The 17,842-nt window shown below is 50.6% G+C and overlaps 1 protein-coding gene and 1 pseudogene across 4 annotated transcripts in view; one reads left to right on the top strand and one right to left on the bottom strand.

Annotated features, from left to right (window-relative positions):
- The window catches only part of GRAMD1B (GRAM domain containing 1B), a 99,243-nt gene that overhangs the window by 19,817 nt on the left and 61,584 nt on the right, over positions 1–17,842 (bottom strand). For all 4 annotated transcript variants that reach the window (XM_011927000.1, XM_011927001.1, XM_011926999.1 and 1 more), the window contains 5 exons: positions 9,765–9,849; positions 9,093–9,196; positions 7,888–7,983; positions 3,206–3,286; positions 386–501 (listed from right to left, as the gene is read on the bottom strand). In XM_011927000.1, the coding sequence (XP_011782390.1) occupies positions 386–501; positions 3,206–3,286; positions 7,888–7,983; positions 9,093–9,196; positions 9,765–9,849 (482 nt within the window). The remainder of the gene's footprint in view (positions 1–385; positions 502–3,205; positions 3,287–7,887; positions 7,984–9,092; positions 9,197–9,764; positions 9,850–17,842) is intronic.
- LOC105501158 lies at positions 4,294–5,805 on the top strand (annotated as a pseudogene).

Raw genomic sequence — 17,842 nt, 5'->3', positions numbered from 1 at the left:
CTCCTCCAAACCACCACCATCCCTCATTTAACTACCTAAATTACTCAACGGCCTCTTAATGGGTTTCCCTGCCTCTGCCCTGGTTCCCCTTCAATGTATTCTCAGTGCAGAGGCCAGAGTGATCCTGCTGAAATGTTAAATCAGACCTTAGCAATTACCTAAGCCAAACTTTCCCATCCCACTTTTAGTAAAAGCCAACCATAAAGTTGGCCAGGCCCTTGGGCTCTGCCCCCTCAAGCTCCCTGACCTGTGACCACTTTCCCTCGTTCATTCCATGGTTCATTCCACGGCTGCACAGGCATGCGTGCTGTTCCCTCTGCCTGGCAGGTTCTTCCCGCAGGCATCTGCATGGCTGCTCTGGGCAGCCGCCCTCGGCCTCACTCACCCCATTGTGTTGAAGTCGTCATCAGGGGGCACGTAGTCCTCGTCATCACTGGTCAGGCCCAGTTCGTTCCCATAGCACTGGTGAACAAAGTGCCAGAGCTCCTTGGGACACAGAGGCTTCAGGGGAGAAAAGGAACGACTGAGCCTTCCTCCTCAGGTCCCCCACTCTGCACAGAGGCACTGAGCCTGGCTGGTTCCCCTGGAGAGGAGGAGAAACTCCTCTCTCCTTAGCTGAACGAGAGGCCAGCAACCACTTCCGTCTGCCTTGGGGGTCTCAGCAGGACACCAGTCTGCTGCCTAGGAAGGTGGACTTCAACAAAACCAGGAACTGGCCTTTCGGTGTCCGATCCCTCAACAGAGGTTTGTAGAACGTGACCGACTGGCTCCCAGAGGACGGTAACTGTCTCACCTTTTGCTCTCATGGAAAAGGTCCAGCACTGAGTGGCATAAACCCATGTGACTCTGGGGCCAAGGCGATCCCAGAGCTTCTGATTAGCGCTCTGAATGAATGCCCAGAGGTCCACTGACCCAGTGTCCCACCACACTGCACAGACATCTCCTCTTATATTAACTGTGGCCTTACAGACCCTACTGGATCACTTCCAAGAATGAGGTTCAACCTCAAAGGTGGCCCATTCCACAGCTGGACAGTTCCTTTGGGTAGAGTCTTACGTTCCCACAGTTTTAGGAACCTTACAGGTCATCTCACCTAACCTCGTGACACCCAGCCTGAGGTGGAATCTGTTTGCCTGCAGTTCTAAGCATCAGTTCCAGTGTTTTCTTATTTCACTGGGTGCCTATGTGTCCTCCCAAAAAACACTGCCCTAAGAAAAGTTTGTTCTCATTGGGTTCAGAGTCTCCAAAGAGAGGCAACGGGATGTCAAAGAACTAAGATCAGAGGCAGAGACCATGAATGAGTCTCAGACTGGGAGGAAGGGGAGAAGGTGACAGGGATAAGTGTGTGGAAGAGAGGGCAAGGGCATGAAGAAAAACAGAAGCAATCATTATCTTAAAAAAAAAAAATCCTATTTCAAAAATGTTTGCACCAATAGACTTCCTAAAGAATTTGAGAGCTCCCAAGCCCACGGTTTCAGGTATGGTTTAAGAAGCAGGCAGGTGGCAGAGTATATTGAGCTTGGATTCCAGCTTTCTGACTAAAGTGCTTGGAATGGCAGAATTGGGGCCCTGCCTCTAGGCTGGCGGGGTTAGGGGTGGCAGCTCTCTACGCTGGCCCTCACAGTGCCTGAGGGAGGTATCACCTCCTTCTCTCCTGGACCTCCCCCTCCTATCCCTGGCCTTTATGTGCAACATTCACCCTGCCTGGGACACACCTGCCTCTCTGCCAAACCATGTCCTGCCCTGCTCCACTCTTTGCCTGCTGTCTGCAGCCTTCCCTGACCAATGCCACCCAGCTTGCCTTGGCCAACCACGATCAGGACAAGCACAATTAGCAGACCCTCTTCAGCAGGCCCAAGTTCTACAATTATTTGTGAGGGCATTTGCAAAGTATAGGAATGACCCCGTGTCTTATTTAAAAACGACAGCAGCTGTGAGCTGAAAACTCAAACCTGCCAGTGGAGACTAAAACACATGGTCATTTTACTAGTACTGATGGTAAGTGAAGGCAGAGGACCACAGCTCAAAAAAGTTATCAGGAGTGATACTAGGGGTACAGACTCTCAGAATAGAAGAAACTCTAAATAATAAATCCACGCAATTTTCTTACGTGGCCTTTTGCTTGGGCCAGAATCAAGGCCAATATATGTATATATTTAAATACACACATGTCAATCATATATATACACACACACACACACATATATATACACACACACACATAAATACGCACACATAAAAATTAATCCTGGGGGAAACATTATATGTGTGCATGTGTGTGTGTGTGCATTTTCTCCTATATCTCTTTCTCTGGCTTGGAGACAGTTTCTCAACATCCAGCTGCATCTGAGTGGGACCTTTTTTTTTTTTTTAATTGAAACAGATCTTGCTCTGTGATCCAGGCTGGAATGCAGTGGCGCAATCACAGCTCACTGCATGAAGGGGTGCCTTCCATTGTGTCTCTTCATAGTTTCATTTAAACACTCAACTAGTCAATTCGTGGTGGCTGTGTTAACTACATTTTTTTGTACTTTATGTTGTGGCAGCTGGGGCCTTGTTGACTGGGGAGGGACCCATCAGGGTTAGCTAACTTCAAGAGACAGGAAACAACTCATCCAGGAGTGGGCCTTTCATACGCAGCCAGCCCATCCAAGGCTCATATTCCCACCCTCCCCATTATCTATTATAGCGTCCGAGCTTCCAGGCAACCTGAGGCACCTGCAGCCTGCTGAAATAATTCAAACTAGCCAATCCTAGACCTGCTTGGCCTGCTTGCCCTGCCTCCCCGGCTCCTTCCTGCAAAACTACACTAAAGGCTCTGTCCACTTCTTCCCCTTTCCCGTTCTATCTCCTGACCGACCCTGGAGCTTCCCTGGTGGCCCTCTCATCCTGCTGTGCCTCCTATTTCTGGGGGTCTGTGAATTTAAGGACTTCTTTCTTCATGGCTGCACGCATTACCATAACTGATTAGAGAAAATCCTGGGACATTTCAAAGCAGTGGAACTGAAGTGCCTGAAGATAATGAGTGCCTTAATCCTGGAGGTGTTGAGGCCATTCATGGGAGATTACATGCGACTCTCAGGACTCAGGTCAATACTATCAGTGGGAGAATACTATCAGTGGGGGATTCCCAGAACCCTGAGGAGACACGGGTTTCTCTAGAGATAGCCAGTCCCACAGTAAAAGCAAACTCGGCAGTACTTACCTTTTCAAGGAGAGCATTTTGCCAGAGCCGGAACATCATCATATACGTCCTATCCCGGGCCCCAAACGAAGTGAAGAAGTGCTAGATTGGAAAAAAAAATAACAATCAATATCTGTTGAATTACAATATCATTAAGAGAGACACGGTCCTCCTTCCTTTAAGAAAAGATACTGACTTCATCCTCAAACACTAATGACTCTCAGTTACCTGTGATCACACACATCTGCTTCAGAGATGGAGTCAGCACACCAGAGGCCTGGGTACCTGGTACTATTAAGTTCCCAGCGTGACAAAGTCCTTCCATTCTTACCCACACTTTCCTCAGTGCTTTTCTCCCTGTTTTAAAATTCTCATCTCCATAAGAAATGTCCCTCACCTACCTACTGGAACCGGGTAAGGGGTGAGCTATGAACTAGCCTAAATGGAAGGACAAGACAAACCCACAACCTACTGATCCGCTGACCTATTTCATTCATTCAACAAATATTTAAACATTAGTATGTGTTACACACTAATCTACATGTGTGAGGGACAAGAAACAACACAGAAAGGTCCCGCTCTTGTGGAGTATACCCATTAAACAGACAGAAAGAAAGTAATGAAGATTTTACTGACCAACCACAAGGTGGTCCACAAATGCTATTTCATTTAAACCACACAAAAAGGCTTAGATAATAAACAAAGCTAACAACTAATAAAGGGTAACAGGCTGGTGGAGGTTAGGCAACTTTATAATGAAGAAGCTCGTTAGTGTCCAAAACATAGGTTGAACAGGGCAGGGCGCTGTGGCTCACGCCTGTAATCCCAGCACTTTGGGAGGCTGAGGTGGATGGATCACCTGAGGTCAGGAGTTCGAGATCAGCCTGGCCAACATGGTGAAACTCGGCCTCTACTAAAAATACAAAAATTAATCAGGTGTGGTGGTGGGCGCCTGTAATCCCAACTATTCAGGAGGCTGAGGCACAAGAATCGCTTGAAACCAGAAGGCGGAGGTTGTAGTGAGCCAAGATAGCGCTACTGCACTCCAGCCTGGGTGACAGAGCGAGACTACGCCTCAAAAAACAACGAGAGGCCGTGGTGAAGGGAAGATGGAGACAATACTGGAGCAGCAGCGGCGCTATTGTGAGAAGAAGGAATGGCTCATGGACATCATGGCCAAAGAGATGCTCACTAAGAAGTTCATGCTCTGGGACCAGACCAATTCTGATCACTGCACTCGGGCCATGCAAGGTAGGTATATGGAGGTCAGTGGGAACCTGAGGGATATGTATGATAAGGATGGATTACGAAAGGAGGAGCTCAATGACATTTCAGGACCCCGTGAGTTTGCTGATTTCTATAACAGACTCAAGCAAATAAAGGAATTCCACCAGAAGCACCCGAATGAGACCTATGTGCCAATGTCAGTGGAATCTGAGGAGCTCCTGAAGGCTTGAGAGAATCCAAGTGAAGAGGCACAAAACTGGGTGGAGTTCACAGATGAAGAGGGATATGGTCATTACCTCGATCTCCATGACTGTTACCTCAAGTACATTAACCTGAAGGCATCTGAGAAGCTGGATTATATCACACACCTATCCATCTTAGACCAATTATTTGACATTCCTAAAGACAGGAAGAATGCAGAGCGTTAAGAGATACCTAGAGATGCTGCTTGAGTACCTTCACGATCACACAGAGTGAAGCCTCTCCAAGATCAGAATGAACTTTCTGGGAAGATTCAGGCTGAATTTGAGAAGAAATGGGAGAATGGGATCCTTCCTGGATGGCCGACAGAGACAAGCAGTGCCCTGACGCACGCTGGAGCCCATCTTGACCTCTCTGCACTCTCCTCCTGGGAGGAGTTGCCCTCTCCGGGTGTGGACAGATTGAAATCTGCTCTCTTAGATTTAGGACTGAAATGTGGCAGGACCCCAGAAGAGCAAGCCCAGAGACTATTCAGCACCCAAGGAAAGTCCCTGGAGTCACTTGGAAACGCTTTGTTTGCCAAAAATCCCAAGTCAAAGGGCACCAAGTGAGACACTGAGAGGGACAAAGATACTGCTTTTCTAGAAGCCCAGATCTATGAAGATCTATGAATATGTAGAGATTCTCCGGGAACAGCGACATCTCACCCATGAAAATGTACAATGCAAGCAAGAAAGGACAGGAGAAGAGTGAGAAGAAGAGGAAGAAGAGCAAATCAGCGAGAGTGAGAGTGAAGATGAAGAGAATGAGATCGTTTACAAACCCAAAAAACCTGCCACTTGGCTGGGATGGCACACCCATTCCCTACTGGCCGTATAAGCTTCATGGCCTAAGTATCAACTACAACTGTGAGAACTGTGGAAACTACACCTGCCGAGGACGCAAAGCCTTCCAGCAGCCCTTTGCTGAATGGCGTCAGGCTCATGGCATGAAGGTGTTTGGGCATCCCGAACACTGCTCACTTTGCTAAGGTGACACAGATTGAAGAGGCTGCCTCCCTGTGGGCCAAACTGAAACTGCAGATGGTGTCAGAATGATGGCAGCCTGACACTGAGGAAGAATATGAAGACTCAAGTGGGAATGTTGAGAATAAGAAGACATATGAGGACCTGAAAAGACAAGGACTCCTCTAGTGTTCAGGGATGTAGCTCAGCTTTAGGACTAGCCTAGGCTTCCCTGAGATCTGCTTGTTCTATTTCTCCCAACCAAATCCTCTTAAAGACCTTTTGCTATGTAGTTTCATGGTCTAGCATGCATCTTATAGAAACAAGGCATGCTGGCAGATTGCAGGTTTGAGATGTGTTTTATCTGTTTTATATTTAAAAATATTCTGCCAGAAAATAAAACCAAACCTTGTTCTGAAGCCCAGGGTTATGGACCAACTCAGTGCTTCAGGTCTTAATGCCTCCATACCTCTTTCTGATCAACTTTAGAAGTAGCTGAGATGTAATGGGCGCCTGTTATGCTACACATCATGTTATGTAAATCTGACCTGAGCTCTTTCCCCACCTGCCTTTGTTGCTACTTCCCTGAATGAGTATTACCCCAGGATGAGGTCTGCCATCAGCTTAGTTAGCCATTGAAGCAAATACTAGGGAAAGGCTAGGAGGATGAGCCAGGACTGCTATGAAGGACTAAGTGTGGCACCAAGGTTTGCCTTTTGTATTTGCATAAAGAAAAGAGTTGGAGCTGGGTGCAGTGGCTTGTGCCTGTAGTCCCAGCTACTTGGGAGGCTGAGGCAGGACGGTTGCTTGAGACCAGCCTAGGTAACATAGTGAGAGCCTGTCTCATTAAAAAAAAAGAAAAACCATCCTGGCTAACATGGTGAAACCCCGTCTCTACTAAAAAATACAAAAAACTAGCCGGGTGAGGTGGCGGGCACCTGTAGTCCCAGCTACTCGGGAGGCTGAGGCAGGAGAATGGCATAAACCCGGGAGGCGGAGCTTGCAGTGAGCCGAGATCACGCCACTGCACTCCAGCCTGGGTGACAGAGCCAGACTCCGTCTCAAAAAAAAAAAAGGAGAAAAAAGGCATGGTGGCATGCATTGTAGTCCCAGCTACTCAGGAGGCTGAGGCTAGAGGATCTTTGAGCCTAGGAGTTTGAGACCAGCCTAGGTGATACAGTGAGGCCCCATCTCAAAAAAAAAAAAAGGAGTTGGGCTATTTGGAATTGGCCTGCAGCCCAACATACAATGGAACTAGGACCAACAGTCACTTCACCTGCTTGCTGGGTCAGAATGAGAGACTTTGATAGGTCTGTCTACCTGTTTCTTCTACAAGATCCCTATTTGACTGTAAAAGTAGCTAATATTCACATATTCTCCAAGCCCAGTAGCCATGGTAGAGTTGGGTAGAGTTGAGCAGCTGCCCCAGGATCCAAACCTAGCGTCTGAAATGGAAAGAACTAGCGCAGCCCAGGAAGGCCCTGATCTGCCTTATAAGCACCGTCATCTGAAAGTCAGGCCTGCTGTAGGACAGGACCCCCAGAGGCCCCATTTGCTTCTCATCACTCAGGCCTTCAATTGTTTTTTAATAAATCTACTTTAAAAAACAAACAAACAAATATAGGTCAAACCAAACACTATCTGACCCCAAAGTCTCCTGCCTCTTGCCACCAAACTGCCTGAGTCCAAACTGTAAACTCGGCCTTCAGCAGAAACCCAGTCTACCCCTAGCCTTGGATCTCTTCATCTTCAGGCTCTAGTGAAAAGTTCGCTCTGTCCTGACAAATTAGCTGACATATTCTCCCCATACTGATAAGGACAATCCATTTTCTATCAGATACCCCATCCTCTCGAGACAATCAGCTAAGCTCATACATAATGATGACTACTTAACATTTACATACTGCTTTACAATTTAGTGTTTTCAGATATATGATATCATTTCAAGACTGTGTTAAATAGGTATTGCTGGCTCCATTTTGCAGGTGAAAAAACTTAGGCTCAAACATACTACACAACATGCTAACAGTCGAGGGACTCCAATTCAGGTATTCTGGCTCCAGGTCCAATGTCTGGCTACTCCATCCTCCCCCTCCTCAGCCTCGCCCAGCCTGTCCATCCAGGAGGTGGTTCCTGGAATCTGCACCACCCTTAGCGCCTCTCATCCCTATCCTATTGGCCTCCATATCCATGCAATTCAAGAAAGGGCAGAAATACAAGAGTAGGGGGTGTAAGGGAGGATTAGAAAGGCCAGAGTAAGACTCCACTTACCTTTTCTGAATCAGTGCAAACTTGGATGGCATTGGGAATGAGGCGAGCTGTTTTTTCTTTAGTCATGGAACAGATGTCTTTCAAACGGACTGTCAGCTGGCAGCCAAGAGGACAGAGAATGGGTGACAAGCAAAGGGGGGGCATTAGTAAGTCAGGTAAACGGTGTTCAGGGGGCGCCAGTGTAGACAGGGACAATCAGATCACATATTTATAACCCTGAAAGAGGCCACATTGGTGATCATCTGGTTTACCCCTTTATTTCACAGTGGGCAGACAGCAAAGTGGGGACTGAGCCTTGTCTACAGCCATGAGTATCTTGATTCTTGGGCAAGGGGCTTTCTAATTTCTACATAGTCTGCTAAATGTGCAGTGGTCCTGCCATTATTTGCCACTTGCAGAAACACAGAATACTGGTGCAGGGTGGGACCATAAAAATCACCTAGTTAGGTCAGGTGTGGTGGCTCATATCTGTACACCCAGCACTTCGGGAGGCTGAGGCGGGTGGATCACCTAAGGTCAGGGGTTCAAGACCAGCCTGACCAACATGGAGAAGCCCCGTCTCTACTTAAAAAATACAAAATTAGCTGGGTCTGGTGGCGCATGCCTGTAATCCCAGCTACTCAGGAGGCTGAGGCAAGAGAATTGCTTGAACTCAGGGGCTGGGGGATGGAGGTTGCGGGGAGCCAAGATCCTGCCATTGCACTCCAGCCTGGGCAACAAGAGTGAAACTCTGTCTAAAAAAAACAAACAAACGAAAAAACATCTAGTTAATCTTTCTCTTCCTTAGTGTATGGAATGAGGAAACAGAGGCAAAGAAAGGACTAGCCTAAAATCACGCTGCTAATTAGTTGCAGAACCCAGAAATTGTGCAAGCCGGTTCTTCAGAGTACCAAGGCCAAAGCCCTTTCTACTTGACTATGCCTCCTCCTGCAGTCACTCATGCCAAATATTTGCCTGCATTTGACAAAAGCAAATGCTCCCAGTCCTCTCTTCCACAGCCAAAGGGGAGAGAGGAACGGGAAACATGGCAGAGGAGACCTTATTATTGGGACTTAGAATTGAGTATCTTTCAAGACTCAGGCATGCTTTTGTTAATTACGCAAAGGCTTGGGAAGAGCATGAAGTCAGCAAAAGGAAGAAAGCGAGGGCAGCTTGCTCAGCCACAGCCAAGGAGACAGCTCAGGGGAGCATGCCCAGGTCTTTACCAGAGTTTCCCAGCGGAAGATGTTGCTGTAGAAGCAGATCCAATTTTCAGAGAGGTAGAGTCGGCCCTGAAGGAGAATGTCTCTTTGGAGTGCACATGAGTAATCTGTGGTAGGAGCGGAGATAGGGGAGCTCAGAGGCAGGAAGCATTTTCAGCAAACCACTGCAGAGTAGGCATGTCATCCCTCCCACGAGCACTGGGGGAGCCCAACGCCCACCATGGACAAGGGGTGCCAGGCACTTGAACTAGCATCTAAGGAAGTCCCTACCATCTCATGACGAGGAGCATAAAGGTGGCGTGACGTGCAACTGCCTAGAGGCAGATAAATAAATGTGATGGCAAAGTGGGCCAAGGAAGCTAGAGGTGGGAAAGACCAACAAAATTCAACTAACTTCCCTCCCCCATCCACAACTATGCTAACCCCTTCTGCCACCGGGCCATCTGCAGAGATAAAAGTGCCAGTGACTCACTCCAGGTTGGGCTCTCGAGGCTGCCACAAGCCTGGTACTCAGCCTCGAGCCCTGACAGCTGGGTCCAGGGCTCTGGACAGCCTCTCTCCCTGTTCCCTTGCTTACTTGGGTTGGCTTGAGGGCTCTAGACAGAAGCACCCTGAGTGCTATACCGGGGGCTCCCCAGACTTCCTCCCCATCACCTCCCAGGTCACCCAACTCACCAACAATGAGGCGCTCCGTGTCTGGAAGCTGCTTAAAGAGCTTTCTGAAGTCTTCATTTCTCTGCTTGTAGGTGGGGCTTAACACCTGTGTGACAATGGCCAAGGTTAGCAGACGCACTTGGTTCTGTGAGGTTAGCAAGGAAGGGCAAGAGGAGGAGCACTTGCTTGTGTGTTTAAAAAGCAAAGATGAGGCTCTGCCCTCCTACAGACCCTAGGAGGCCAGGCTGAGGAACGGGGCTCCGTGTGGAGAAACACAGTGGGGAGAATCTGGTGCTGGGAAACACCTTGCAGCCAGGGCCTCCACCAATGAGAAAATGCCAGACACAGCAAGGGGGGGCTCTCATTATACCCCAATAAGAGAAAGGAAGGAGGGACACCTCCAGGGTGCTTCCTGGGACCCACCATGCCAGCTACTGCTGTTCTGCCTTCTGCCAACACCACCTTGACAGTGAAGCAGGGACCCAAGAAGGCTGCCCAGTGCCCCATGATGTTGCCCAGAGCACCTCTCAGAAGAAGGTGTTGTCATGACTATCAGAGTGAGCACTTGGCTATGTGGAAAAGACATGATTTTCTAAGAAATCACATAAAACATAAAACCAGTACTGCAATAAGCACACAGGTAGAGAACTAAAAAACACAACTGGCACAGGAGAGGCATCCAATTTCCCTCTCCATCCTTACATTATCTAATCCAATCCTTACAGCATCGAGGAAGAGACCAGGGCCAGAGAGAAGCCCCCTGCCCTAGCTCCTCAGCTGGTCAGTGTCAGATCTCATGACCCCCGGTTCTGTGCTTACCTCCCTCCCAGCAACACGGCTGCCTCGGAGAGGCTCATACCCAGAAACTGCCTTAGCAAATCCTCCTTGGAAATCCCATGAGCCAGCTGAATACACAGAAATCCTGCCCTTTGAGGGTTTACAATCTTGTTTGTTTGTTTATTGGTTTGTTTAGACAGAGTCTCGCTCTGTCACCCAGGCTGGAGTGCAGTGGTGTGATCTTGGCTCACTGCAGCCTCTGCCTCCCAGGTTCAAGCAATTCTCCTGCCTCAGTCTCCTAAGTAGCTGGGACTACAGGTATGCGCCACCTCGTCTGGCTAACTTTTATATTTTTACTAGAGACAGGGTTTCAACATATTGGCCAGGCTGGTCTCAAACTCCTGACCTCAAGTGATCCACCCACCTCAGCCTCCCAAAGTGCTGGGATTACAGGAGTGAGCCACCGCACCCGACCTGAGGGCTTACAATCTTACATTTAAAAAATAAAGAAGAAAAAAGAAACTAAAAAGAAAATATGTGCCCATAGAGGAGGAGCACCAGGGACGACAGACGAAAGCAAGCGCACCACCTGGGACGAGCCAGCACGGCTACAGGGAGACACCCGCACTCCATCCACGGTGCGCTGGCCACCTACTCAGAGACAGCGCCGCCCACCCTCAGCCTACGGTGCAGCCTGTGGCTACAAAACAAAACTGAACCTTAGAAAACAACACTCCTCTGGCCCATGGATTAGTTTCAAACTGGTGCTGAGATATGGAATCTAGATGGCCCCCTTGCCTCTTAGAACAGAGTCCACACACTGAAAACCCCAGCTTGACCCCCTGATCGCCAGTGAGTTCTCATTATGCCTAACTGACCTTCTCGAGCTGCTTGCGGCTCACACGGAGTTATCATCACGTGCCAAGCACAGCCGTAAGCCCTGTGCGTGGGTCATTGCATCAGACCCCAGATTATTTTTATTCTCCCATTTTGCACTTGAGGAAATTGAGAAACAGTGAAGTTAAGCAACTCGGGAGTGGAATACGAGCGAGGCAGTCTGACTCAGTGCTGTCTGAGCCCTCCTCTGTGCTGTCTCTGGAGGGTACCTGCTCCTGGTCCTCCTGCCAAGAGGAAGCAGAAGGGCTTCCCCAAAAGAGCGCACTCCCTTGAGAATGAGATGTTCACCTGCTTTGGGGCTCCCACTAGCCTTCCAAGCCCTCTACTGGGTCTTCGTATTTACAAAATTCCAGTGTCAGCCTGAGGAGCAGCCGACCAGGAGACCCCAAACACACTTCAGGTGAAACTGGATGTCAGACCTCCAACCCCCCGAAGCCCCAAGTCTTCCTCTTTCTAATTTTCTGTCCTAGTGCCTTCTCCCCCTTGATTCTCGCATATCCAGTGACAGCTCAGGTATCCACAGAAGTGGAGGTACAGGGCATTTGACCACAGTCTCCAACCCGCAGGCAAATTTAGGGGGCCGCTACTTTCCTTAAAACAAAGCTGTAGCAGCAGCAGGGAGAGGGGTGGGTGAATCCAGCCCTGGCCTGCTAAGTCAGCCAGTCTGGAGACTCCTTCATCCAACCAACACATGCCTATTCCACAGGGCTGTTGTGTGGATGGCAGGCACATCAGGTGGGCATGCTGGGCCTGCCACCACGCAGCCTCTTGAAGCCAGAGACCCCAGCCCTCTCCCTCCTGCAACCCCAAAGATGGGACCTGGCTCACCTAGTTCAATTTAAAATGGTCAAATAATTTTGGTTCCAAGATTGTCAAATCTGGGGCCTTCGGGTAGGAGAGCCAAGTGGCATGACAAGGGTGCAGAACTACTACAGAGACTCAGAGAAACTGGGTCACACACTCACAGCTGGGATTTCCTCAGATCCGTGCCAGCAATGGTGTTCAGCGGCAGCAGGTGCATGGCCAAGCTGCTTCAGGTACCACTGCAGCAGCTGGCTCTCCTGCTCCAGCAGGAGACTCCAGAGGACCCCCGACTCTGTCAGCGATTCCATTGCCCAGCAAGGCTGCCCCTCCCAATGACGCCTGGCTCCCTCAGCACTGACTCCCGCCTGTCCCCACGCGATGAAAACAGTCGGTCTCCCCTGGCTTGGCTGTGGATGGGCGGCCTCTGGTTTCTCGGCAGAGGGCCTGTGTGACTCTGACAAGTGTCCTTTCTGCTCCTAGAGCTACGTGTCCAGCGTGAAGCTTCACAAGTGAGAGGAGGTGGTCGGTGCGGTTCTCAGGGCAAGCTGGCTGGCCAGTCTCCCATGGCGGGCTCTGCTTTGTCCTCCTTGGCTGGTCCACGGGCGGAGAGTAGCCCAGAGGTGGTGTGGTCATGCACCTCCCCCTGGTCAGTGCAGACAGTCACCCCAAGGGTCCAGAGGATGCAGCTGGCACAGCAGGTGCCCAGGGCCAGCTGGAGGTCTGGGAGGCAGGCCCCGGGTAGACAAGCAGACTCTGCAGGACAGCGATGATCCACAGCCGGGTCCAGGGTCTAGCCCCGCCAATCACTCACACGCAGCAGTGACTCACAGTTGGTCTGAAACTCCAGTAAAGGAACCGAATGCCCAGCTCCCCAGTCCTGGTCTGTCCCATAGAGTGGCACGTTTAATCAACCTCTACCCTGGGCAGGCACTGGGCTATGACTCACAGCCCTCACCCAGGCAGAGCAGCCACCACTGGCTGCAGCAACAGGGCCTGCTCTCACCTCCAGCCCAACACACACTCTCTTCCTCAGCCCCTGCTCTGCTCGCCTGACCAGCAAACAGCTTCTTTGTTAGAGTCACCCGTGGCAGAGAGGGAGGGAAGGAGGGGGGCAGAACGGGTGGGCGGGCAGAGCAGGGCCCTGTACATGCTTCAAGTTACAGGATCTGGGTGATGGTCCCGGCCACCGTCCTCCAGTAACCCCCAGCTGAGCCTGGTCTCCCCAGCAGATGTTTCCTGCAATGGAAAGTTGCTGGCCAGGGCTCCACATGGAGGCGTGGAGTAGGGAGGGGAGGCAGCAGGGCACTGCTGTTTGTATGAAATATGAAATGTGAGACTCAAGTCGCCAGGGACTTCCTGGAGACACTCTTACACCTCACCAACCCATCCATCCACCAACTTCCCCACAGCAGCAGTAGCAGCCTGGGGATTTTGCTGACCCAGTTTCAGACATGCTGGTGGCGGAGAAGCTGAGATCAACAGCTTTGGGATCTGTCTGAGGCACCCTCTTCCTTCCCATGGACCCTGTACAACCTGCAGCATTAGCAAGAGGGGGATCAAGCCCCAAAACACTGTCAGATCTTAAGGGCAAAGTAGCAATACTAAAAGCACAGATTTTGGTCCTCAAAGCAGCAAAATGCAGGGAAATGAAAGCCAGGCCAATGGGGCAAGAAAGGCCCCAGACCAAGAAGCTAGGGACAGGGATGAGACAGCAGTGGGGCTGGGAAGATGTGGATTCCCAGGAAAAGTCAGACCCTTGAAACAAATGGGGCCGCCCCCTCACCCTTCCCAGCTCGACCACCTTGCCAGGAGGGTCTTGGCCTGCACAGGATGAGGAATGGTGCTTTTGTCTTAGGAGTCTTGGTAATTTAATACAGCAGCCCCCAAACTTTACTTCAAAATGGCCCAGTGAACACATTTAAAAGTGTAAATTCCAGGCTGGGCACGGTGGCTCATGCCTGTAATCCCAGCACTTTGGGAGGCCAACGTGGGCCGATCACTTGAGGTCAGGAGTGTGAGACCAGTGTGGCCAACATGGTGAAACTCCATCTCCACTACAAATATATATATATATATATAAAATATAAATTAGCCATACATGGTGGCAGGTGACTGTAATCCCAGCTACTCAGGAGGCTGAGGCAGGATAATCGCTCGAACCTCGGAGGTGGAGGTTGCAGTGAGCCAAGATTGCACCACTGCACGCCAGTCTGGGCAGCAGAGAGAGACTCTCAAAAGAAAAAAAAAGTAGATTCCAAAGATGCTAATTCAGAGGAACCTGGATTCTCCCAGGTAAACAGTGTTGGAGAAAGTAGAAGAGTCTGACTCCTCCCGCAAACCCTCCTCTAACAAACTCCTACAATCCTCTCTAGATGGAATGGACACCCCATGGATGCAGACGCGGCTCTCCATTCGTGGTGTAGCACGTCTCACTCTAACAGAAGGACGCCTTCTCCAGGAAGGATCTATGCCTCAAACAGGTTCATATCTTCTCCTGCACTTGCCGTGATGTGTTGCAAATACAGGTTGAGCATCCCTAATCTGAAAATGTGAAACCTTTTGAGCCCCAACATGATGCTGCAAGCAGAAGACTCCACACCTGACCTCACGTGACAGGCTGCTCAGGTGACACATCCCAGTCAAAACATAGCACTTTTCTTGGTGCATAAAATTATTTAAAATATTATATAAAATTATCCTCAGGCTATATGTATAAGTGATATAGGAAATAAATCTGGTGTTTAGACTTGGGTCCCAAGATATCTCATTTGAGATATATATGTGTGTGTGTATATGTGTGTGTATATATATATGTAAATATTCCAAAATAAAAAAAAAAATCAGAAATCCAAAACACATCTGATCCCAAAAGTTTCGGATATGGGATACTGTATCAGGTGCTAAGAAAGTATTTACCAAGTGAATGCATTCCTTGTCTACCTCTCAAAGGATGCCTGTTGACACTGCATCTTACACGTACACACAAAGATCCCTGGTTCCATAGGTTTGGCGTGTCAGTGCCTGGTCGCTGCCAACACTCTCTCCAGCACACGTGCAAGCTTCTCTTCGCCCTGCATGTCAGCCCTATCCTGAGCAGTGTGGCAGGCAAACGTAGCAAGTCCATTTTCCAAGGTGACCAGAATGCCTCCCTTGGGATGACACCAGACCCCAGTATGTAAGCTGTAGGTAGCTCCAAGAGACTCTGGATCCTTACAGCAACTACCCGAAAACATCTGAGAATTGCTACAGGCCAAGTGGCTGCCTGGGCTGTAAGGGGTGAGATAGAGACAGGATATGCCCTGTGAGATAAAGCCCTGGGAGATGAGCCCTGTGAGATAAAGCCCTGGGAGATGAGCCCCGTACGTAGAAGCCTTTGTCTCCCCCACACCCACACCAAGGGCTGGGCAGGGCTGGGTGAGAGTCAGCGGAGAAGGAATTGACCCTGGGCTAAACATTAACTCTACGGCAAACATCAGGAGCTGGGACCAAGTGGTACCCTCTTCCCAGGGACGGCGAGAAGGAGGGGGTGGAGGAGCCCAGGAGAAAACAGATGGATTTTGGTGGAGCACTGATCTCACCTAGGAAGAAACCAGTTAAGATCCACACAGGAAACTCTGACCTTGCAGCCAAATCCGGATAGGCAGAAGCCAGATGTGGGACTGGAGACGAGGAGGTAACTGAGCAAAGGAGGGAAAGGGAGACTGAGGCAGGCATGGGGGCTATGCAGAAGGGTAGAGAAGGGGTGGGGCTGGGCTGGGGGCTCATCTGAAAAACGCAGGATGGGAGCCAGGAAGACCCTTCAAGTTGGGAGTATATACAGAGGGGAGACAGACAGAGGTGGAGGAGCATCGTCAGTCCTGGAGCAAGGCCAGGTGCCAGACAGGTCTCCTACCCTCTCCACTGCCCACCCCCAACACCCTGAATTCCATTCCTATAAACCTTTGTTCTTTTGCTCTCTCGCTTACACCAGCCGCTCCCCAGGCTTGGCACCATCCCTCCCTCTCCCCCACAAAGCTGCAGCCCTAACTGCAGGTACTTCAGGCAAGCAGGGTGCTAAGTCTCAGGCAGCTGCCAGGGTTTGGGCTCCTGTGCTCTGATCTCAGAAATGCTCCTTCCTGGGCTGCCATAGAGAAGACTGGCCGCAGGAATGCACCAGGAGGCCAAGGAAAGAAGCCCCTGTGACCTTATGCCCCCTTGGGGGCTGAGGGGGAGTACATTTCACCCCTCCTGCCCCAACGGCCCTAGCCAGGCTGCCCCTCAACTCTGCCCTTGGCTCCCTGCTGAAGGCGAAATCCCATTTCTGCTTTTCCCTCCATCTCATGTCTACTGGGACAGCTCCCTTGATTGGAGGGCCCTGATTAAGACTGGGGTGGTAGACTGGAGCACTGGGGATAAGGAGGAGTACATATAATCAGGCCTGGGAAGACTCAGGGTACCTGTAGATGGCACAGCCTTCAAACCCCACTCTGGACCTGACACTCTCCTGCCACGGCCTCTCCCCGTGTCCCCGGGGTCCAGCCACTTGCCTCCGCATGACTCACTCTTTAGACCCAGCATGTTTGTCATCATGGCAATGGCTCCTCTCTGGCTAGCCATGTAAAAGGAAATGCTTTTGTCTTCTGCAGAGAGGCAGCAGGTGAAGGGGGAGGCTGGGGCATGGGCTGGGTGGTGGCTGGGCTTCCTTTCCTGCCAGACCCAGGCTGCTCCAGTGGGCCTGAATGCTCTTGCCACCATCAGCGATTCTACAGGGCACTGGCCCTCACTGCTCTGACTCCAGCCAGGGGGTTCCTAAGCATCCGCAGGGCTGGGCATTACAATGCCTTTACCTATCTGAAGGACGTCCAGTGTAATGAATGAGCCTCAGATATCAGAATGGCTGGAGCGCTGACCCTAGGATCCAGAGAGAGGTTATAGAGGGCCAGCCAGCAAAGCTGAGAAAGAGAGAGGGATCCTGCCTGAAGGGCAGATTCCAAGCAGCCCAGCAGAGGCAGGGCAGGAAGACAGAGCTCCCTAAAGGAACACAGAAAAGCTCCCTAAAGGAACACAGGAAACCAAGTCCACGCAGCAGGGGCAGGGCAAGGGCCTCCTGAAGAGGCGCAGATGACAGCTGTGGAGGGGTGCTGGGGAGAGGAGCTTGTTCAGCTGCAGCTCCTGAGGAGGCATCCGCACATGAGAGCACGGACATGAGCACTGCACACTGAAGGAACAGGGGTGCCCTGTTACCTGAGGGCGGACTCCCAGGGGGGCCGCACGACTGCAGGAGAGGACGGCCCCACACACTCCTCAGCAAAGAGCCCCTTGGGCGCTTGGCCTCTGAGAATGAATGATCTGAGCTAAGTGGAGAGTCAGGGATGTTTTTGTAATGCACTTGGGATGAGAGGGTGGAGGGTGAAAGGAGACAAGTGAGAATTAATAAAGGAAGAGGAAGGACAAGGCCGGGAAAAGAGAACATCCCAAGGGATGATTCAAAGAGTCGCTGAGGTCCAACCGCTTCTGCACATCCCTGGCGCAGGTGGCACCATCAGAAAGCAAGGCTCCGTCATGCCCAGCTCCTCCGCTGGCTCTCGTATGTGTCATCTGAACCCCTGACTTCTGGCCCACCCCATCCTCCAGCCAGGAGA

Source organism: Colobus angolensis, unplaced genomic scaffold (genome assembly GCF_000951035.1).
Source record: "Colobus angolensis palliatus isolate OR3802 unplaced genomic scaffold, Cang.pa_1.0 Scaffold7, whole genome shotgun sequence".
In the NCBI taxonomy this organism is placed as follows: domain Eukaryota; kingdom Metazoa; phylum Chordata; class Mammalia; order Primates; family Cercopithecidae; genus Colobus; species Colobus angolensis.
This window is presented reverse-complemented; position numbering and strand designations above follow the sequence as displayed.